Consider the following 24,998-nt stretch of genomic DNA (forward strand, 5'->3'; position numbering starts at 1 on the left):
TTCCAACACTATTATTGGATGGCTATGTTACAACATATGGGAACTTTGTTTTTTGGTGTACAGTCTTACAAGGATCCAGCTAATTCCCCATCTATTTATGAACTTGTTTTTGGCCCAGAAGCTAACTATATGTTTTTTAAGTTTTTTGAGCCCAGTTATTACAAAAAGACACGTTTCAAGATCCTAGTTGCAGCTGTAGCAATCTGGTCAAAAATGTGTAAACATTTTACTTTTAAGGAATATAATCGATATATGCCTGTGGGAATACCAGGCAAACTTCCTACAATTTTTTCTGATTCTATAATGAGGAGGTGGAGTGCTCAGGGTGTTAGATCCATTGGTGACTTTTATATAGGAAAACAACTAATATCATTTGCAGAACTTCAAGAAAGATTTGGGCTGCCACATACAGACTTCTTTAAATACCTCCAAATTCGCAGCTTTTTAGTCAATTTAGATTTAAAAGGACAGATTAGCCTGGAAAGGAACTCGATACTTGAATGTATAAAAGGGAGATGTAAGATCTCTCAACTTGTCAAAATTATGACCGCATGTCAACAGGATGACCTTGCTTTATATGAGCACCGTTGGGAGATGAGGTTGAGGATAACAGGGGTTGACCTGCAAACCGTATTTAATTTAGCCGATCGGCTATTATTTTCAGGTAGGCATAAGAGTCAACATTTCATGGCTATCTTTGACCTATACTATTCTCCAGCTAAGATAGCTAAATGGGGGACAAACCGAGGGGTCTTCTGTCCCAGATGCACTTTAAGGGCTGCAGATTTGGTCCACATGATATATGACTGCCCCGTTATTTCCCCTTGGCTTAAGGAGATACAAAATTTCTTGAATATAGGTCTTGGCATTTCAGTTAATCTGTCACCTCAACTAGTCTTGTTTGGTGTCGAGTTTGATGCAAATGTTAGAACCCGCTCTGCTCCTGAGAAAGGATTTTTGTTTCTATGTATGGTAATTCTCCGATTATGTATCACTTCCCAATGGATAAACCCCGATCCACCGTCTTTTAGTATGTGGATGACTAAATTACTTTCTCTGTATAAGCTGGAAACTGCTTTGTACAAACTTAAAGGCAGGGAAAAAAAGAAATTTGGACTCTCACTATGGGCTCCAATTAAGAACTGGATATGATTAAATGTGTTATCCTTTATGCTGAATCTCCACTGTTTGCAGCTATGACCGACTGTCTTTTCTTTGGGTTAAAGTCTCTTTTCTATGGATCATGTAACAAATGTTAATATTATGAAACTGTTATATCACCAATGCTGATTCTCTAAAAATTCAAAAATAAAAATTTATAAAAAGTGACAAAAAGGAAGCAGGTGCAAATTAAAAATGGACCTTCATGTACAGTGCCAGATCATAGTGGGCGCAAAATGAGTAGTCATAATGGGCAAGAAAAGCGGAAACGGCAACTAATCACGGTTTAAAAAAAGAAAGACACAGGAAGAGGTAAATAAATCAAGGGAAAGGTCTTCGATGCAAGGAGAATCAAATAAGAAACAAAAAGGATTTATAACAATGCACCTGTGAAAAGTGCACTATGATTTAAGTGAACAATGCTTGGAACTCACCACAATTTTCAAGATAAACACATAGCGTTGCATACAGTAAATCTAAAAGGAACTCATTCACATAGTTACACTTCAAACAATGGGGCGGAGCTATCCTTAGAGCCAATTCAAGAAAGTAGAATGATAAATTGTGACTAAACCTGATATAGCTACAACAAACATGTTTTAGTGGATGGGACAATGTTTATAGGCTACTGAAAGAGATCTTAACAAGCATTTACAATGCAATGGTCTCGGCATTGTTAAAGTTAGAGCTATTGCCATTGCTCATGACATTATTTTTGTTTTTAAAACATCTCTCTCTCTCTCTCACAAAAATAAGACTTATTTTTGTGAGAGAGACAGAGATGTTTTAAAAACAAAAATAATGTCATGAGCAATGCCAATAGCTCTAACTTTAACAATGCCGAGACCATTGCATTGTAAATGCTTGTTAAAAATGTAATGGCCATTTCAAGAGATAATTTCTGTTCATGGCAGTGCCCGGCCACTCCATGCTTCACTCTTATAATTGGGACTGTGCGCTTCAGAATGCACCGCAGATGCACACTACAACCTTGCAATACTAATGAATAGACGTGGCTCATTTGCTACACTTGACCTTCTGATTTTTCACAAACCCTGTGACTTCAGTGATGTAACATTGATAGCAACACCTCCACTCTGGAAATGTTTAAAGCACTACTGTCTCGAGGGCAGAAAAGCTATGTGGAGAGATGAAAGAAGGGAAGATAATTATCTTCTGTACTCCTTAAAAATGGTAGACAAGATCCTCTATTTAAAAAATATATATATATTTACTCAAACATAAGCAGAGATGAGAGTATGTATAAAGCTATAATGACAACATGCGCCACATAGTGTTACTGGAATACAGCAAATCAAAGTCCGTGCTGGACCCTTATTGTGTATCAGTTAAGTGTCTGGCCGATGTGTAGAAACCTCTCATCTCACACTGGTCCAATCATAGTCTAACCTTGAGTGGCAGATCCGTGCATTGTGATTGGTCGGTTACATCAACGTCAGTCCAAGGAGTCCCTTAACAATTCTGAATAAATAGGACCTTCGGTAGTCCTATCAGCAACTGGATAGAAAATGCATTGTAACAATTTGCGAATAGACTTGCTCCAGTAAATAGATTGTATTCTCAAATAATCTTGTGTTACGGTCTTGGAATTTCAGGTGAGGGTGCAAATCACATAGGAATCTTCTTAATTAGAACCTTGAAGAGCACACACTTGTCACAGATTTTGATAAGTGCGGTGTGACTTCCTCCAGTTGCCTAGGATTTGTACTGTTAAGAAAGAATCCTTTTCAGTCCTATATTAATATAACAATTGCCCAACTCGTGTCATGGGGTTGTACACTGCCGGCGGTATGACGGTACACAAATGAGGACAACATAATCTATGGGCCCCATAGACACTACATATAATTTATATACAGGATAGTGTCATGTGATCAGCTAGCCCAAACTCGGTAGCAGTATTGGGTTCAAAGCATAATATAAGTTACAAGTATTACCTGACTGATCAGCGTCTAATAAACTTATCTGTCTGTTTTTTTTATTGTTGAGCTGTAAATTTCCCAAACATTGTTGAATACGTTAAGTTTGACTAATGTCTTGCACCCCACATTGAAGACATCACAGCCAGGGGTGAGTAAAGAACTTGTTTATTCATTCAGTTTCCCTACAACTTAAGCATAGCTATCCCTCAGCCAGTCAGACTCCAGCTGACCTCCTTGGAACGCTAACTCAATAACTAGAACCTGGAACACAACTGCATTCCTAGTTCCATACGACATAGGCATAACACGCGTAAAACATATCCTCCTCCTTTAAAAATGCAAAACATATTCATAAAAATGAAATTACATAAACTACACATAGAAACAAAAATAAACTTGAGATGAAAATTCATATATGAAATAAAATCAAAAGTAACAAAGAAATACTGTAAACTTTACTAAATATGGCCTCTCGAAAACAGGTGGTCAGCGACTCCTACTGCCTCTTGTCATGTTTGCGGGCCGGTTTGACCCTTCAAGAATTTCCACAATTGCATACACTCTATCCTGGGCAGCCACCATAGTGTTACCAGACTCTTGTGTTGAGTGACACAAATCTTCATCAGACATCAACATGAAAGGACTTCTCCCCTGCCCCACCCCCGTGCTGACATCACATTGACCACCTCTTTGATACAAGTCGACCCACCTATTGTTCCACTTTTCCCTATTGTCCAAGACCACTGAATAATGATGAACTTGTTCAACTCTGAAATAGCCTCTGAATATTGTCAAACCCACACCTTTCTGACCACAACAAAGCTTTACCCAGTCTCCTACTTTGATGCGTCTGGTGACTGTATTTCATACTTCCTGACTTCTACTCCGGTCCCCCCTTTTTTCTTGTTCCATTCTCTTCTTCATCCTACCAGGGACCAATTTTATTCTTGGAAGGCTCCCCCACATAATTTCGAATTCGGTTTTGCCTATTACCTCACGTACACTAATGTGATAGGCCCACACAATCACCATGAGCATTCGTCCTAAGTCTTGCCTACTTGCTATGGCCATCTGGATGGTATCCTTGACCATACTATGTGCCCTCTCCACAACTCCATTGCTTTGTGGGTTATGTAATGAGGTGCGATTGTGTTAAATTCCCAAGACTCTAAGAAAGTTCATTTCTCGTGCAAAGTCAGTTTAGTGTCATTGTTCGTTACACCCGCCTCTCTCAAAATTTCTTTCAACAAAGAAACCGTTACTGTAATAGTAATCTCCACTTAGTATGTACATTAACCACCACCAAAGCATACCTCAATTCACCCCTCAATTCATTCATAGGCCCAATAAAATCTAAGCTCAAGATGTGCCATGCCTTGCCCAGATTGGGTATTTGTCACAAGTCTGCTTGCACTTCGACTCTCAATTACTTTTCACTCTCCTTGCATATACTACACCGCTCTACTTGTTCATCCATTCCTGGCCACCACCATTCTCCTCTTAATCTTTTCTTTGTCTTGGATTGCTCAAGGTGCCCCTCATGTGCTATTTCCACCAAGTTTTGACCACAACCCACGAGGAGGAACAACGTTTGCACCCCTGATGACTACTATATCATCACACATTGATTGGTCATCCAAGACCTTGAGATATGGCCTGACAGAGAGCACCACAGAACTTTCCCTCCTACTTACTAACAAAATTAAGCGTTTCACTTCCTTAATCGTGGATCAGAGTCCATTTCCTTTCTCCATTTCTCCATAGTAATGGCATGTGCACCCCCTGCCTCCATCATGTCTTGCACTGATGCCACTGCACCCTCACTTTCCCTTGCCAAAACAGCAGGGTCATCCACCTCACGCTAGTTCAATGACAACCTAGATAAGCAGTCTGCTTGACAATTTCTCCACCCTTGAATATGTTTCAATGTATAACAATACTCCTGATGTCGGTCCGCAAGTCTGGCCAACCTCGCAGATCCCTTGCCAGCTCCTCCTGGAAGCAGAGCCTTTACTAATGGCTTGTGGTCTGTTAGTAAAACAAGCTTGGTTCCCGTCAGGTAAGTTCTGAAATATTCAGCCCCCACGCTGCTGCTAGTGCTTTGCACTCTATAGCAGAGGGCTCTCTCTTGGAGGTGGTCAAGGTTCTGGAGGCAAATGCCAATGTTTTCTCATGTTTGCCATGGATTTACGAGAGAACAGCCCGATGCCAATGGCACTGGCATCAACTGTGAGCACAGACCAGTTTGGTGTCAAACGGTATTATCACTAAAGGCAACTGTTGTTTAACTGTTATCCCTTGTGGGTATACAGTTATACCAGGAAGCCGGATATCCTAGCACAAAACCTCTGGATATCTTATCTGTTGTTGTATCACTTAGTAGGGTGGAATATCCAAGATATTGGAGAAGACGCCTCACTCACGAATAGTGACATGCTTCATCATAGGCGTCTTCTCCACACCCAGATAAGGTGGTACTATCTGGGCGGACTCAACCAAAGGTGTTTTGGGAGTTCTTATATAAGATAATACTGGTTAAGCAGGGAACCAGATGTTGTGATATATTAAAAATACCTACAGGTATACCCCTCTCAAATATTTTATTATTAGGGTAGTTGTGGTATCATTAAAATCATGTATTGGGGTTCTTTTGAAAGTAATTTTTTCAAATGTATCCTTGTTATAGTGCCAACATGTTTCGGCCCACGTTACTAACCCTATCGGGTCTGGGGCCTTCGTCAGGGCTTTGTTATTCTGTTCCTTATTTTAAGGTCCCTGCCTTGTGTTTACGCATTTGTTGCATGCATACCAATCATGAGGCCTATTGCACTCACCTAGACTCTTACAACTCGATCGTCAGTAGATTTTCTACAAGATCAAACAAGGGGAATATAAACATATGCACACAGTTATGTTTCTTCACAATTTGGTATTCCTGTCATATTATTTTCACTACTATAGTGCAACGTTTGTGTGAACACCCAGACTAAGTGATCATTTTTTATCGGTGTCAATAGCCGTGTCTATACCTCATCGAATTATACTCACTATGTGATTTCCCAACCCACACTCTGTGTTCATTTAAAAAAAGGAAACTTGTGGCTCTCAGTTGTGAATCCCCTTCCCACACGAATATGTGCAACTTTCCTTTTCATTCACACGTGTGCCATTGTGTCTATTTTAAACACATGCTTCATGGTACAATGTTATTGTGTTCGGAGGCTACCCCACTCCCATGGTACCTGTGTCTCTCTAGAGTGTATCTTTCCGAACATTAATATTTTTCCATACTTCTTTTTTCTCACCTACTGGTTGATGCTTATTAGCATCATGCAGGTCTTGTGTGTCACGGTAGCGTCCTGTAGTCACACACTAAACAAATCCAAACATAGATTACAGAAAATATTTATTTGCCCCAATACTTTTTTTGTTGTTGTTGATGGCTCGCCCTGCAATACAAAACTGATTTGTTTGTTCTTATTTATTTTTAAAGACCTAAGACTGCTTAGCTTCGCTTACCACGGACCCAAGTGTTACGATCCCTATTAAGTGCTGACGGTGATATTACGTCCCGGGTCATTTTTATACTCGTCTACTGTGAGTGTTATTCTAGCCAATGTCTCTATCCTTTCCCTCTAACACATCTTTACAAAAAAGGGTTTTTGCTCTCTACACCAGGTCTACAAAAAAGATGCCCCTTACGGAGTGTTTTGGGATTTCTGGTATAGAAAGACAAGGGTTCGGACAAAACGGGTCACGGATAGTTTAACCATGGTTATACTTAAATCCCCTCGTCTCTGGATATAACGACTTACTTCGTCAAGGATCCACCACCGCGTGTGTACCTAGTAAACACACCGCCTGCCGTCGAGGAAGTCAAAGGTGTTTTGGCGTCTTAAGTAATCACTTCACTTATCTCGTAGTGTTCTTACGCACCGCGCGTCGTTCTCTCTATGGTTATTTTGGCATTTCCGGTTTACGAAGTATTACTATGCTTCCGGTCAACAGGGGCTTCTGGGTAATGTAGTCCGATAATTGTTTTCAAGCCCCCACCATTTACACATAGTTCTATTTATTTGAATGTTCTATCCACGTTTTATTATAAATTTTTATTCTAAATACGTAGACGAGATGATAAATGTCTACTTATTGTATCGTATGTTTTTTCTTATTTGAATGTTTATTATCTATTCCAGGGTTTAATAGAATATTATTTTTGTGGTTAATACGCTCGCATTGCTAATGTAGCAATGACCATGATGACCTTTATGATTTCAACTTTTTTTACTCTGTTTGGCTCCAAACTGGCGCCTGTTCATGTGGTGCAGTTACTGCCCCATTCTATTGTATATGTTATATTTACATTGTTTTTGTTGGACTAAATGTTCAATGTCATATTGATTTTTTGAGGATCTGTCATGCAAGCGATATTTCACCAATTCCTCCTCTCACATCAGAGTAGTCCACGGGATTTCCTCGTTTAGGCTTTGTGTTGCACTTGATAAGCGGTAAATCCACCTCTGCTCGAGTTTGAGGAGCTGTTTTTCCGTGCAACTATTAGGTAGACGTTCAATCACGGTCCACATGAAGTCGTTTTCAGTATGATTTTTTGTCTGAAAATGACGAATCATTTTGGTAATTGTCTTTCCACATCTAAACATGCTCCGATGTTCGTTTATTCTGATTTTTACTTTGCGGGTAGTCATTCCTATGTATCTCATGTTGCAACTGCACGTCATCGAGTATACCACATTTTGGCTATTACAATTGCTAAAACTTCGCTGTTCCCAGGGAGTTTTGAGGCCCACGTCGATCTCTCTGCTGGTTTTTGTTAAGCAGCATACATTACATGAACCGCACGGAAAGTGTCTAACCACTTCAGGTAGGTTCTATAAAGTATTCATCTGTTGTCCTGTATTCATTTTTTTCTTTTTAGGGCGAGTTTGTACCACAGAATCCCTTATTGATTTCCCTCTTTTAAAGGCAAACATGGGTTCTTCCATTTTCAAACCACCTGAGTTTAGTGTTTTCCAGTGTCGCAAAACGATTCCTTTTATTTTATTGGATTCCGTACCATAAGTGGTGACACACACAGTTCTTTCATTTTCAGGTTTTTCATAGGATTCCAATAGTCCATCTCGGGTGTTATTCTTAGCCCTTTTGTATGCCTGTTTTATCAATCTTTTAGGATATGATTTTGTTATCAATTTTTGCGTGAGCTTCTTAGCGTGGATTTCATAAGTTTCTTTGTCTGTACAGTTTCTCCGTAATCTTAAGAATTGTCCCACCGGCAGATTGTCTTTTAGGGTCTTCGGATGGAAACTATCGTACCGTAATAAGTTGTTCACATTGGTTGGTTTATAAAATACTTCTGTTTTTAAAGTACCCTCACTTGGCCAGATTTTCAAATCCAAGAAGGTGATGGAATCTTTTTCCAAAGTCATAGTAAACTTGAGGTATTCATCCCTAGAGTTCAACCATGCAAGAAAGTATTTTGCTCTATTTTCATCCCCTTTCCAAATGAGGAAAATATCATCTATAACGCGTTTCCAAAACACCATGTTATTATGGTACGGGTTCGTATCTTTATAGATGAATTTCATCTCGAAATCGTGGACGTATAGGCAGGCTATACTAGGTGCGCATGTCATACCCATAGAAGTTCCGTGGGTTTGCAAAAAATATTCCCCTTCAAATTCAAAATAGTTTTTTGTTAGGGCCCATCTTGCACAATCCATGATGAAATTAATGGGTGTGATCGAAGTCCATGTTTCCGCTTGTAATAGTCTCTCAATCACATTGAGTGATGCTTCTTGTGGAATGCTGGTATACAGCGCTTCCACATCCAAAGTGATGAGGTAATCTGTTGTAGGATCAAAACACAAGGGTGGTGTCAAACGGTGTCAGGATTCCAGCGCCACAAAATTCTTTTTTAGGAGATAAAAACACTTTTGCTGTTCATCACCGCACACAAAACTGGCCCCTTTCTTTATCAGTAATCTTAAGCATTCTGTCTTATCAGAAAACCTTTGAACTAATTTGTCATAATATTCGATGAGGCCTAGGAAAGACCTGAAACTGTGTTTATCAAGAAGTTGAAGGAGCTCATCTAATAGCGTTCTCTTTGGGTTTTACTCCATCAGCAGAAATATTGTAACCTAAATATTCTACTCTGTCTACCAAAAACTAGCATTATCACTTCGGAAGGACAGGCCTGCCTCTCCTACTCTGTGTGAAGCCTGTATGAGGACTATGTTGTGTTGTACAATCGAATCACCAAAGGTTAAGGTATCATCCTGGGAGTATGGGATGTTGCTCAGACCCTTAAACACCTCGTTCATCATTCTTTGAAAAACTTTGGCTGCCGTACATAAACCAAACGGCATCCATGTAATTAGAAAAGTATCCTCCTTAGTAATAAAGGCTATCAGTGGCCTGGATCCTTCATGTAGCTTGATTAGGTGGTAATCATTTTTCAAGTCTAGTTTAGAAAAACTTTCCACCCTCCAAAGCCAATATTAGTTTGTTTATGTCCGGCAACAGGTAAGTGTCTACTACCACATTCTAGTTAAGGGATCTGAGGTCAGACCAAAACCTGTACTTCCCATCGGACTTCTCAGTGATTACTACCAGAGATATCCATCTAGACGTCTCTACAGGCTTGATCACTACATTTAAAAACATCTCTTTTAACATATCCTTCACTGCAGCCTGAGCAATTAGGGGAATTCTCTGTACGTCGCGCTGAATTGGTATAGCTTCAGGCTTTAACGCTATTTTCTGAACTCACCCTTTCAGATGGCCCAATTTTTCTCTAAAAACATTCCGGGCTTCATTTAGGATGTAAGATCATGAGACGTCCTACACTACCATAATCCGATTGGGTGCTCTTGGGTTTATGACAACTTTGAGGTCATATTGATGCATCCAATCCAATTTAGGTGGTCCATCCTCCGCTATGTAGACCTTCCCTTTAATCTTTCTCCTTCCAAATTCCACAGTAGAGTCCATGTACCCCACCAAGTTAATTGTTCCCCTTGATACCCCCAGTTTATCATCTTTGGGCAACAGGTCCACGCTTGACCAATGCTTCGCTAACATTTTCCTTGGAAATAATTGAATACATTGAGCCTGAGTCCACCATAAGCTCTACAGTCTCCCCAATGAATATAAATTCCGCTTTTGGGCTGCTTCTTCTGCTTCCCAGCCTCTGCATCTCCTACACCAAGGATTCGGTCCTCATGTACATCCACTGTAGCCACTCTTGGTTTGTTCTCCTGTTTACAAACCATTACAAAGTGACCTCTTTGCCCACACTCCCGGCAGTCTTTGCTAATTGCTATACATTTACAATAGTCTGCAGTGTGAAAATTGCTCCCACACCGATAGCATGACTTGGTAAGCTGCTTGGGTTTCCCTGTGCTATTACCCAACTTACTTATCATGCTCACATCAGGTTCTGCTTTTACTGTGTTGGAAACTACACTACATTTGGTGTCTTTTTTTCTCCATTCCCGTCATACACTGTTATGAGTGCTCTACTACCTTGGCAATGTCTATGACATTATAAGTGATGGATTCTTTGCAGCCCACAAACTCTCATGAATCTTTTTACTTTTACAGTGAACAGTTACTTGGACACGAATTAGTTCATCCGTCATCGCACCAAATTTGCACTTCATAGATAGTTCCTCTAGTTTAGAAACAAACTCATCGATTGACTCACCCATACTTTTAGGATGCGTTTAAAACTTATACCTATTCTGGACTAAATTCACTTATTTGGCAAATCTGTTTTCGAGACATTTTTTGCCTTAACATACACATCTTCAATAGGATCACCATTGGACTCAGTCGCTATAGGTATTTAATATATTGGCCTTCCCTACCCAGTGTATTTAAAAGTAGAGCTTTTTTCCTAGTCACACTAAATTCCTGACCATATAGTGCCTCTATATATGCTTCAAACATTCCTATTTAATCCTCCCATACCACTTGAAATGGACCAGGTAGTGATAGGAATAATGAAGGTGAAATAATGGCACTTTTAGACTGGATAATAGTCAGAGAAAGTGGACTAAACACAAGTTAAAAATGAAATAGTCTTCCCTCCTTTCTGGATATTATGTGAATAAGAATTATATTTCAGTCACACAAGCTCTTATTATTGTTTAAAAAAAAATCACAACAGGTGTGCGTGTCACCGAAACAGATATCAGCAATTGGACACGCTGTAAAACTTGGTGTATGAATCACCCATAAATAATTAAGATGACTCGCTAATCATTAATCCTAGTGTGCGAGTCACCAATGTAACATATGACAACTTAAGTCATAATTGCGAAAGTTACAGTGTTGCGGTGTTTGTATGAAACCAGTTTTGTGGCGAAACAATTGATGTATCAGTGCCTGAATTGCCGATACACCTTTGCGGCGTTTACATGGAAACCGTTGCAAGACAAAACAGCAGCCAAATGTGCGTATCACCGTATGTGGGTCCAACGCAAGATGGCGCCCACGCACACCACATACGCATGTATCACGGGGATTGGCTGTTATGAGCTGATGCGCTATGCATCTCTTCATAGTCTCTGTTGCCTCGCATGTCTGACAGTCTGCTCATGCTCTACTTCTCCACAGTCTTGCACTGCTCTTCACTGCACGCTCCTTACTGCACACGCCATAATGTGCCTCAGTTCACTGTGCTCATGCCTCCTCACACTCACTGGAAAAAATTGAAGCAGTGAGTTGGAAAAAAAGTTGTGGTTGGTGGTGTGAGAGATATGTTGATATGCGGTGTTCTGAAATTTTTTGGGAATGTTGATGAATTTTAGTGATTTTCAATAATCCATAGAAATGACTATGTGGATAAAAAAATTTGATTGATTCAAACGGAGACAAAAGGTCTTGTGGTCCTATTGTTTGACTTTAATGTGGTACGTATAAAAGGAAAAGTTTTCATCAGTATTGGCATTTTGTTGTTCATTGGCTAGTTGGGGCTCAGCCTTACTGATTTTGAGTCCAAACCCTCGTTGTTATTCATCCTCACACTCACAGCACAAAAATTAAGGGTTTGAAAACAGTACCAGTGCCGGTCCGATCCCCTGCTTGTATTTTGAAGTCAATTCACAAAAATCCCGGTCCCATGCAGTTTTACTGGTTTGCAAGGTCCGGTACTCCGGTTGCGCAAAAACAATGGGTTCTCAGCGACCTCATCAGTTGTAGGTGCTGACTAGCTCCTCATTGCCCATTCTTGCATCCCACATCGAAGACACCACAGCCAGGGATGAGTAAAGAACTTGTTGATTGGTTCAGTTTACCTACAACTTAAGCATGGCTATCCCTCAGTCAGTCGGACTCCAATTGACATCCTTGGAACGCTAGCTCAATAACTAGACTCCATTCTTAGTTTTATATGACCTAGTCATAACATTGCCTGCAAGTGCATAACATAATGCTTATTGCAGTTCCTATACCCTGCCTAAATAAATATCTTTATTTGAGTGAACCCTCTTTTTAGCTTAAGATCTTTGTAACACTATCAATTGTTTTGGTTGAATATATGATGGAAAAAGAAAGGAAAACAAAGACAGAGATTGGACTCAGATGGCGACCTATGGGTTTGTTTAGAGTGGGTGGTAATTGAAACCCCCAAAAATATAGGAAGGAGACCTAAATATGGCTGACAATCAACCAGGGGAATGTTGGTGGAGAAATTTCCACTGCTTGATTCTCCTCCGGATTTAGCTCTCTCTCCATCCAATAATTGGGATATTTCCATTACCACTCATCTCTAAATGAGGTGCTGACTATGCCCCAGATGAAATTTCCATCACCCAGGCGTAATCTTGTGTAATTTTACGTTACACTTGAAATACGAAATCCCCAAATTTTGCTATTACACCACAGTTCGTGGAAACCACCAGAATATGAGTGGCTGTGCATGTTTATTTTTCTTTTTAAACATTAAGGGCCTCATGTAGGAAGCCAAATACCGGTCGGTAACGGCCGATTTTCGGTAATTATACCGTTACCGACCGGTATTTTGGCTTTTGAGATGTAGGGGGAGAATTTCATGATTCGGTATTTACTGAATCGGTAAATTTACCGAATCGGTAATATTACCGATTCGGTAAATTTACCGATTCGGTAAATACCGAATCATGAAATGAGATGTAGGGAGAGTGTGTGGTGGGTGTGGGGATTCGTTATTTACCACCAACTAAAGGTTGGTGGTAAATGACGAATAGGTGAGAAAAAGCATTTTTGTGCACGTGTAAGTGTGCAATGTGGCAGACATACATGCCCTTAGGGCATGTATGTGCGCCACATGTGCCCACATGGCCGAATCAGGGGTGCAACAGGGTGTCAATGTGACACCCTGCCACCCTTGCATGTGCTCCCCCATTACCGAATCGGTATTTACCGAATCGGTAATGAGGCATACCTTCCCATCAATGGGAAGGTATGCCTCATTACCGAATCGGTAAATACCGATTCGGTAATTACCGAATTTCTCCGATTCGGTAATATTTACCGAATGATTACCTACATACGAGTTACCACTTCTTAAATACCGAATCGGTAAAGTTCGGTATTTAAGAAGTGGTAACTTGTATGCTACCTACATATGGCCCCAAATGTTTGAGTGCTTTTTAAGGTAAAATATAGTACCAAATGCTGTTTTTTTATAATTATACAAATGTTTTTCAAAATTTGACAAAGTTACGCAAAAGAAAATTAGCCAAATTCTGCACACATCTAGTGGTGACATAAAGGCTCTGTAAGACTCATACGCCTGTGCTAGAAACAAGTACACAGCCTATGCCTTTCATAGTGAAGCTTGTCTTCCCAGTACTTACACAGTGATAAATGAACTAACTAAGACATAGTTCCTCTTTCAGTTTCTTCTGCAGCAGACATACCTATGTTCAGAGTAAATCTCAGATGCCCAAAAATATAGTCTACGTAAGCCTGTGCACTAATCAGTTTTGTTCTGAAAAGTAGTGTTATAAAGAAGCGGATGACACTGGAAACTTGTAGACTCTTCTTTGTTCGTACCTTTCACCATCACAGGTTCCTGTCAGCTGGAGTCAGCTGTGGAATGTTCAGTACAACATGGTTAGGCAAGGACCAACCTGGGAGGAGGGAGAGGGGTGGCGGGGCATACCAAGTGCAGATTATAACACATCTCCTTACATGGGGAAGGGAAAGGAGTAAAGAAGGAAAGGGGGGGGTGGGAAGCCAAGGCAGTATGGGCATGACCTAGAATGAAGGTAATATACCATACCAGATAATGTAACATTAGAACAAGGCAATTTACACAGTACAGTAGTCTTTGGTCCACCTGGGTGCGGACCTGGACCTTAGTGATCTTCTAGGACCATCAAGATCCTTCTCATCCCTTTGAGGCACAACCTGAGGCACAGCGCCATGCCGGTGAGGGACAATTCTGTCCATGCTCCATGTTTGGCCATTAGCAAGTTGAATTACATTTCTGCCTACGTTAGTTACCCTCATGGGTTCTGAGAACCTTGTGGCCTCCCTTCTTCGTGGTTTTGGTAGGTCTACACAAACCCAATCGCCCACTCTGAAAGTGCGCGCTTTAACATGTTTAATTTCATCATACCTGTTTTTATATTCAGACTGATGAACACTTATTCTTTTGTCCACTTCGTCCCTGTCTAATCCACAGGTGTATGATCTTTCCCAAGGAGGTGAAAGTCTGGTTTTGGGGACTCTTCCCTTCAGGGAGCTAAAGTGGGACACCCCGGTAACTGAATTAAGGGTTGAGCGATAGGCCCAAAGTGTATCTTGCAATGCTTCTTTTGCAGAGATTCCTAAAACCTCTGCTCACTGTAGACATTCTTTCACCAATCGGTTCATATGTTCCACCACCACCCATTGACTAGTATGAACAGTTCATTTAACATTTTGAGATTAAGGGGACCAATGATGCCGAAGGCTAGTTTGGACCATGGCCGGTCTGGCACAACCACCGGGGACAGTGGGGGTCTCAGTGTTTGATGAATTTTGTCAGAGCTACTACACTAAAGACAATCCCGTACTGCGTGTTCGGCTATAGTATCCATCCCCGGCCACCAATCGTCCAACCTAATCTTATTTTTGGTGAGGCTGCGCCCCAGGTGTCCAATGCGGGCAAGGGCTACAATTTGTTGTCTCAATTGTACAGGTGGAACGATCTTTTCACCCCTACAAATCGTACCGTCTTGAATGCTCAACTCCAATTTCACATCCCAGTAGCCACTAAGTGACATGGTCACTTTCTTTCTTATCATTAGGCCAACCATTGACTATGAGATCTTTGAGTGCCTTAATTTCCTCGTCTGAGTGTAAGCACTCGTTCCATTCCTCTTTGTTAAGGCAAGTCAGTTTAAGTATAATTTCATCAGAATCCACTACAGTTTCACAATCATCAACATTAGGTGGTGAGCGAGATAGAAAATCTGCGACAACGTTTTTATTGCCTGGCAAATACTTAACAGTGAAATTGTACCCCTCCAGTCCCAGGATCCATCTTGCGATCCTTGGTGTGGTTTTCACTCACCCTTTTGTGGTGCATACGTACATTAGGGGCTTGTGATCAGTCTTCACAGTGAAGGGGATACCCCATAAAAAGAAACGGAAATGTTTAATGGACCAAGCACATGCAAGTGCCTCTTTCCACCACAGAGTAGTTGGCTTCTGCTCCTTTAAGGGCACAGGAAGCAAAGGCGACCACATGCTCATTGCCGTCGACCACTTGTGTAAGACTGGCGCCTAACCCTTTATTACTAGCGTCAGTGCACAGCACAGTGGTTTTAGTGGGATCAGTGGATTTTAGTGGGGTGGCAATACTCTCCTTCACTGTGATGAATGCTGACTGACACTCTTCAATCCACACAAAAGGTGTTCTTGCTTTTAACAGTGTTCTCAATGACTCCACAATACTAGCATAGTTACGGACAAATTTAGCATAGAACTCAGATAAGCCCAAAAACGATTTAAGATCTTTGACATAGGTGGGAGCTGCTGTGCCCTGAATAGCCTCCACCAAGTCTACCTTGGGCACACGATCTTGAGAGATCGTGTGCCCTAAGTACGCTACAGATCCCACCCCTATGCAACACTTTTTTTTCTTCAAGGTTAGACCTGCTGCCTCCAGCTCAATTAGTGCATTTCTCAAAATGATGTTGTGCTCCTCCAAATCTTTACCATAAATAAGAATGTCATCCTGGAAGCATAGTGTACATGGGAGGCCTTTCAATACATGTTGCATGATCCTTTGGAAGGCAGCGGTTGCTGAGGCCAACCCAAATGGCATGCAAATGTACTGGAACGCCCCAAGAGGTGTTATAAACGAGGTTAGGTGACGGGAGTCTGGGTGCAGCTCCCTTTAGTGGTATGCCAATGATAGGTCTAACACACTAAAACAACTTGCACCTTTGATGAGGGTAAGAGCTTCATGTATCCGGGGCAAGGGATGCCTATCCACCCAAATGTTCTTGTTTAAATCTCTCAGGTCAACACATAACCTGATCTCCTTGCTGGACGATTTGGTGGTAAGAACTATGGGCCAACCATTGTGAGCTTTCTATGGGTTCAATAACCCTTTGTGACAACAGTCTATCTAACTCAGCTCGTAGGGGTGCCTGCATCATGTGTGGTATGGGCCTGACTTTGTGAGCCACTGGTTTAGCATTGGTTTTGAGCTTAATGGAGTGTTGGTAGTTTTTCAGCAGCCCTATCTTTGGGAAAACCGTTACACACTTCAGTCCCCCCTACTGACGGATCTACTAGTAGGACTTAGTCCGGACTGTTAGGATCCAGCTTGATACCTAGCTCTCTCTGGTGCTTCCACCCTAATAAGTTGGATCCTTTCTGCGTGATATATATCTTCCCAACTGTGCTTCTCCCTTTAAATCCTATGTTCATGGTGGTCATACCTACCAAGGGTATGGGGTCACCATTGTACTCCCCTGGATGGATGTCAGGGGATTGCAAGTTTTGTTTCCATAAGGGAAACATTCTTGAGAAAACCTCAGTTTGCACCAAGGTATAGGGCGAGCAAGAATCTGCAAATACAGTGACCTCTCTCTTGTCAAGGGTGACAGTACACAACGCAAATTCTGCATTTTTTTCAGGGTCGTTGAGTTGAAACGTGTGGGTTCTTGGGGCGGCTCTTGCTCAAAGGACATTACTGCTCTAGTAAGTTGATCGCGGCAAACCCTAGCCAAATGCCCCCTTCTACCACACTTGTGACGTGATAGATCTGGCTTGACACCCTACGTAATTTGCTAAATGACTTGGGCTGCCACACCAGTAACACTTTAATTTGGTGCCCGCTAGAAGAACATTAGGTACTTTACTCTTGCTCTCCTTGCTGACCTCCTGTTTACTTATGGCATTTACTTCAGCATGTTTGTCCCCATCTTCCTTCATTGCTGCCATGCAATCTGCAGTGTGCTCAATCCCCACCGCTATCTCAATAGCCTGTTTAAGATCAGGATTGGCAACTAGTAGCCTCTCTTGTATTTTAGTGTTGTATGTGCACCTCACCATCTGATCTCTGATGAGGGAATCCTGTAGTGTTTCAAATTCACATGTGTTTGCTAGGCCCTTTAAGGCTGCTATGAACGTCTTAACTTTCTCATTCTTGCCCTGTACTCTCGAAAATAATGTAGGCCTTTCCAATACCACATTAATAGTTTTACCAAAATGCTTTTCTAGTTTGTTAACTGCAACCAAGTACACATTGTCTTAATCATCGCTATCATTATCTGCTTCTGCTGATGTTGTACTGTTGTCATAGGTTTTTCATCCCTCAATACCTAAATTATGAAGTAGAGTATGTAATTTGCGCAAGGAAGATAATTTTTCCCCTCCTGTTGCGATTAAGTAAGACTCCATTAGTCCAAACCATTGTTTCCACGCATAAGAGGTTCTCCCACTTCGTTGAAGAAAGGAAGTGGTTGGGACATATTTGAAGTGGCCATGTTCCTTCCTGCTTTGTATGGGTATGTTACTTGGCACTGGCTTCATGTCAGTGTGAAGAAATTTGCAGTACAGGGAGGAACTATGCAACGATGAGACCTCAACAAGGATCAGACTGGGAGCGTGAAGCAGGCTGCAAAGCACTGTGTCCAGTAGGGCTAGCAGGGTTAGGGAGATGAAGGTGATTGCTGTGCCTGTCAGCGAGTGGAAGGCATAGGCAGGCAGGGTGATGATGGACGTTGTATACCGTCTTGTGAACAATTGTGACTCCTGTAGAAACTGCTGTGCTGGTCAGCGTGTGGCATGTAAAGAAATTGCTGTGCTGGTCAGCGTGTGGCATGTAAAGAAACTGCTGTGCTTGTCAGCGTGTGGCAACAGCATCAAGCGTATACAACTTTACCGTCTTTTGAACAATTGTAATTCCTGTAGAGACTGCTGTGCCTGTCAGCGTGTGGCATGTATAAAACTGCTGTGCTTGTCAGTGTGTGGACATAGCGACAAGCATTTACAACTTCCTTGAAACTGGGGCGTCTGTCATATGGATGAAGAAGTCCCTTAGAATGAGAACCTGCGTTTGTTGAAAAGACTGGCACGTCTTAGCGTTGCTCCGCCTCAGGAATTATCACAGTGAAGACGGAAGCAGCATTGAATGCGGGTCGAATACCAGGGCACTTGAGGAGGCTACGCGGCAAGATGGTGAGGAGGCAGAACAGCGTTCACTGATGGTAGTTACCGGGGCCTGCTGGTCACGTGAGGAAGTCCCGTTGTGTGACCTCCACCCGCAGTATTACCCCTCAGCGGCAGTCTCGGCAAGACAGTGAGGAGGCAGAACAGCCTTCGGTGAGGGAAGTCACCGAAGCCTGCTGGTCACGCGAGGAACTCCCTCTGTGTGACCACCGCTCCGCAGTATTTCCCCCTCAGCGGCAGTCCAGTGAGGATGGTGCGCCGCGCGATTACTTGAGTGGCAGCGGGAAGACCGCACACTCTGCAGGCATACCACGGCGCTTTCTCAACCACAGCACATAACGTTTCCTCAGATCTATCGCGGAACGGCTTCTCACAGTGGCAGACTCGTTTGAAAATCACTCCATGCGACCTCCACTTAGCTATGTTTCTGAAAGCTGCTCTATTCCACACGTCTACTGCGAAGACGCTTCAGCCCCATGTCACTGACAACTTGAACGAGCTCTACCAGCAGTTCCACACTGTAATCCTCCGTGATGCTTTTTCACAGTCACAAGCATGAAACCCCCAGAATCTGTGCTCGCCATGCAGCAGCAGTCAGCAACTCCTTTCAGTAATGATCCAAACGTAAGCAGTAGTTCAGGTAAGATAAGTGAAATTATTTTTTGTACATTCTTGGTATCAGCTGTAACTGGATTACGTATTGGGGGTGATGGTGAACCGTCCTCACACGGTTGTCCGTCGCCAGTGTTATAAAGAAGCAGATGACACAGGATACTTTAGACTCTTCTTTATTCATACCTTTCACCATCACAGGTTCCAGTCAGCTGGAGTCAGCTGTGAAATGTTCAGTACAACATGGTTAGGCAAGGTCCAACCGGGGAGGAGGGAGAGGGGTGGCAGGGCATACCAAGTGCAGATTATAACAAGTAGCTTTCATGATTTGCTACTGTAATAACCTAATACATTTACTTTCTTCTTTCAAAACCAGAAACAGACAATACCAGCAGTTATTATGCGGTTGCAGTAGTTAAGAAAAACAGCCAGAATGCATTCACCATCAATGAGCTTAAAGGAAAAAAATCCTGTCACACTGGCTATGGAAGGACGGCTGGATGGAGGATACCAATAGGAGCTCTAATTAAAAGAGGCATGATCAGGCCTATGGATTGCAGTGATTCTAATATTGCCAAAGGTAAGAATATTCAGAAGCACACTTTCAAAAATTATTCATCAGATGCAGTTTGCAGTCAAATGAGTGCATTTCATCACATATGTTTTAAACCATAAAACAATTATCTAGGTGGGAGAGGACGCTTCTGTTCCGTTTCAGGGTGGATTCGGTATGGCGCTCTTTATGTTTTTGGAAAAGTCCATGTCGGCTGGGACCATGTGTTCAGGCTTGCCCTTGCAAACACAAGTCTTGACCCTGTGCCTCACAGGAACAGTCCAGCTCGAACTGCCAAGCCATGTCTTCCCTGGACCGGAAACAAGCATCCTGGGACCAGTTTCGGGCTCACAGCCCTCATCAGGCAGGCTAGCTTGAATCCAGTGTCAAAGTGAGCAAGGGACCCATGTCTGGGCATACCCTGCCAACTTAGGGCGAACAAAGCAAACACAAGGAGATGATGGACGGAGCGCTGAAACTTTTCAGACACTCGCCCCCAGTCACAGATCTGGGTTGAATCCATCATTGTTCTTTGGCTCACTTCGCCACTTCAGCTCAAACTCTGATGTATTTTATGTTTTTTTGAAAATTTTATAGAGCTCCTTTTTTCATCTACCTGAAGCCAATTTTAAAGTTTCTGCAATTTAGAAAGTGTTGTGATGCTTTATACAGTTTCTAGGTAGCTCAGATGTGTGTTTTAGAGTCTTCTCTTTTCTCAGAGTGGCTGTGAGGTGAAGAAAACTTATGGAGGGGTGACCCAGGATTTTATTACCGGTTCATCTAGTCTGATAGAAAAGAGGAGGCAAAATTGATTCTTATTTGATTATCTGTGATCGTATTTGTTATGTATATTTCATATTGTCTTTCTGTAAAGTATTTAGTGATATTTAAAATGTGTTTTATGTGATTCCGATTATAATTGTACTATCTTTTATGGTTTTATGCAAAGCCAAATAAAGAGTATTTTGACTTTGAGACAAAGCAATTAGTATGCAGCACTACAGCGCATTTATTTTTCACATATTGAATGTTTATACCAATTTGATAATGTAATATTTTCACTCATCATGAGAGAGCGTGTTAGGAACCCTTTCATGTCTCTGTCACATATTACAAACCATCCTCATAAAATTGAGTGGGAAAAGTTCGGATGCTTGATGAAAATATTTTCTCTTGAACCAATGTTTCATTTGGTGACTCGTCCACAAGTCCAAGCATATGAGTAGATTTATTCACAGGGAAAATTTGCCACACCAGTGGATTTTCTGTGTGAGCTAATACTATTCACAAAGTTAAAATCCCAAAACTCATGACTCTTTGAATATGGAACAGCAATTTGCCCTCTTATAAGCAGATCAGGTTCACATAGATGTACAGATACCTTTGGGAAAAGGACCCTCACTACTTTCTGAGGATCTCAGAGCATCATCTTAACACATACTTGGTACTGTTGAGCCACAGTTAGCAAATACATTCGTTAGCGGCTATAGTAAGAGAATATATACGTCTACAAGCACATAAAATGTCACTACATTTGAAGGAATAGTTATACATCTCAATAAACTGGTATCATGTTGGTCAAATATACATTTAAAATGTCAGTAATTTTACCCAAAGGAGACATCTGAAGCCAATGAAATGTATCTCAATAGAAAAGCGCAGGAGCTACATCTGTCACTTCAGAATGGCATGGCCAACATAATTTATCATATGTGTCCTGAGTTATATTCAGCTAAGATATAGTATAAAAGATTTTAGAGTCAACATACTTAATAAAATCAGTTATTTGAATGAAAGCATAGATTGAAAGTGTAAAACTGTGGGTACCACAGTCATTCTCAGGGCGTCTCAACCACCATGATAAGTACATTGGAGATCGATGCTTCATAAATAATTCACATTCTCTTTTACAGTATTAGGAATAATACAGCTAATGCCACAAATGTCCTTTGCTTACCAAACTCATCAGTTTTTTATTTTTTATTTAACATTCATATCCACAAAACATAGTGCAATCAAATAAAACACTAAAGGAGAGAATTTAAGATTTGCCAATGTTTCTTTAATAACTTGAAAGTTTTAATTCTAAGGAAATGACATGTATAACAGAATATCATCTGCATAAACAGAGATCTTTTTACTCTTTATAAAATGCCAATCTGGCTAATTATTGGGAGCTCAAGGGCGTGACTGACCATCAGGCAAGATGGCTGCTTAATTTAGCAGTTTTCAAAACCCACTGACCGAATCCCCAGCAATTCGCCCTATAATCCATTCTCAGCGACTAACTGGCTATCGTTTACATGTCCAAGCATCATGGCCATGCCAATAATACCTTTATAATGCAGTTGCCTGCTGTGGATTGTTGATAGGTAGGAGTGGCCGAATGAAGCAGCGGGCTCGAGTGCATGACCTGCGTCACCGATTGAGGTGGACAAGAAGCAGTCGATCCTCATCTCTGTGGCCCCCACTAACTATTGAGTGTGCTCTTAACTAAGGCTGCCACAAGAGTGTGTGGCCCTGTGATCGCCAAGAGGGGACAAGAAAATATGGTCGGATCGGAGCCCACCCGATCGCAAAGTGCGACAAGGATCCATAGCGGTGTGGCAAGGCGCCGCGGCGGAGTCGCCAGTTTAGGATTGTATAATTTTTATTGTTTTTAAAGGACAACATGTTTCGCCTACATCCTTTGGCCGGTGAAGAGAAATACAAGAGGAAAAAAGAGAAGAAAATGAAGAAGTGGGATGGGGACAAGACATAGGGAGGGATGAAACACAACAGCCATGCTCTTCTCTGATGATTTCATTTGAATCTGTCCTCTTCCACGTCTATGAGCGAATTACTTTCAAGCCTGGGTCTTGGGCGTAAGACTCGCAAATATATTGGACAGGTAAGCTCACGAAATGTAGAGGAGAGATGTTTTATACATGATTACCAATTTTTCTCAAATTTGGGCAGGGTATGGTTGATCACCGCTGTCCGCTTTTCTATGCCCACCAAGTCCCATAGTTTGTGCAGCCAGTCCAAGTGTGATTGGATTGTGTCTGCTCCCTATTTTGCACCTAGTGCCAAGGTGATGGCCCTCCCCTTAGTGCAACATAGTAGATATGTTTGGACATTGGGAAACCCCAGGAGAATATAGCTGGAGAAACAGGGCAGGTCGGTGTCGAACATCTGATCTACGTCTGCCAACACCTCCCCCCAGTATTGGTGAAGTTTAGGACAGTGTCACAGCAAGTGGGAACGCGTACTGGAATGGCTGCACGGCTGCCAACATTTATCGTCACTCCCTTTTGCCACTGGGCTAGACGGGCAGGTGTATAGTATCAGTAGTGAACTGTTTTAAGCAATGTCTCTTTCCCAGAGGCGCTATTGGCTGATGTGCAGGCGCGATTAGTAATGTCTGCCCATTCTTTATCTGTGAATTGGCAGCCACATTCTATTTCCCATCCTTTCCAACCAGGTGTGCTTAAGGGATTCACTACAGTGTTTAAGTGTGCCGCTGTTGATTCCGGGAGTGGCGTTAGCAATAACGGCGCCATATAAGAGGAGCAGCCTACAGTGAGAGGCGTGTCCGCCTTATACAGTTGCACATAGAATTGGCCAAACTCCTCCGCTATGGCCTCGTCTCTCTTCTTGAGTTTCTGATCCTGGCCTATCAAGCTGTGTATGCATCTAGAGTATGTTTGGACTCTCAATCTATGTGCCAGTAGCTTCCCCGCCTTGTTGCCCCCTGCATAGTACTTCTGTCTCGTTCCGAGCAAGGCATGCTCTGCCATATCCATGTCGAGGGCTTTGAACTGTTTCCGGGCGATGGTCAGCTGTCTCCGTGTTTTGTGAGAGCCCGTCTGTGTGTCTCCTCCAACTCCCTCACCTGCATCACCAGCCTGTTGCGTTTTGTCTTGCGCTCCTTATTGAGCCGCGCCGCTATGGCTATGTATGTTCCCTGCGCCACTGCCTTGAGAGCGTCCCATAGTATCGCTATTGTTGTATGTGGTGTGTCGTTAATCACGAGGTAGTCAGCGTTGGATTGCTCCACCTCCTTAACTGCGGGTTCATAGGATAGCAATTTGGGGTTGAGATGCCACATCTTGGAGCTCTTGTTACAGATCGACAGGTGTGGCACTATTTGTAGCGGAGTATGAGCTGATATACAAGTTACGTCGATGTCCACGTGTGTCACTACAGCGGGAGGAGATGCTGAGAGAAGAAAATCAATTCTGGAATAAGATTGATGTGCGGCCTACAAGGAGTAAGACCGCCTCGAAGGATGCAGGGTCCTCCATATGTCAATCAGCTCTGCATCTGCCAACCAGTGTGTGCCCTGTGGGGAAATTATCTCAGTAGACGCTGTTCTTTGGGGAGTCCGGTCCATGGCAGTGTTCAGAGATGGATTAGTCCCCCCTACCACCATGTGTACATCTAGTGTGGTAGGTATAGTCCCGATTGCTCAGGGAATAAATTGCTCTTGGTGATTCATAGGACCATAAACACATGCTACTAGGAATGTGTACTGGATAATGAGCTGCGTATCGATAGCATCCGGCCTGTGATCTCTGAGTGTGTTTGGATGATACGTCCCTGGAAATGTGTGGTGATAAGAATAGCCACTCCTGCTTTTTTCCCCAGACCTGCAGACCATACTTGTTGGTGAAACCATTTGTATTGCATTCGACCCAATCTTTCCTTTGGAGGTGCGTCTCCTGCAGAAGACATATGTCACAACGTGAAGCCTTGAGTTGCACCAATAGTGCCATTCTCTTGGCTGGTGAATTCAGTCCCCTCACATTGAGGCTAACTATTCGCACCATCTAGTACCAATGGCAGCTAGGATTCTGGGTAGAGCAGACGGTGTCCCCCCTCCCTTCCCACGTGGTGTGATGAGACAGAGTTGCATAAAATGGAGCATGGCGGTGTATAACAACTGTATAAACATTAAAACTATAAGAACTAAAACACCAATTGGTGCTAAATTAGCAACTATGTAGTAGGGGTCCATGTCATCGGTCCCTTGCAGCAGTTCTCAAAGAAGTAGTAAGGATGAAGGA

The 24,998-nt window shown here is 42.2% G+C and overlaps 1 protein-coding gene across 1 annotated transcript in view; it reads left to right on the forward strand.

Moving 5' to 3' along the window:
• MELTF (melanotransferrin) overlaps positions 1–24,998 on the forward strand; it is a 297,224-nt gene that overhangs the window by 228,618 nt on the left and 43,608 nt on the right. The window contains exon 11 of the mRNA XM_085635302.1: positions 19,774–19,977. Coding sequence (XP_085491428.1) covers positions 19,774–19,977 — 204 coding nt within the window. The remainder of the gene's footprint in view (positions 1–19,773; positions 19,978–24,998) is intronic.

This window comes from Triturus cristatus, chromosome 11 (genome assembly GCF_964204655.1).
Source record: "Triturus cristatus chromosome 11, aTriCri1.1, whole genome shotgun sequence".
Classification (NCBI taxonomy): domain Eukaryota; kingdom Metazoa; phylum Chordata; class Amphibia; order Caudata; family Salamandridae; genus Triturus; species Triturus cristatus.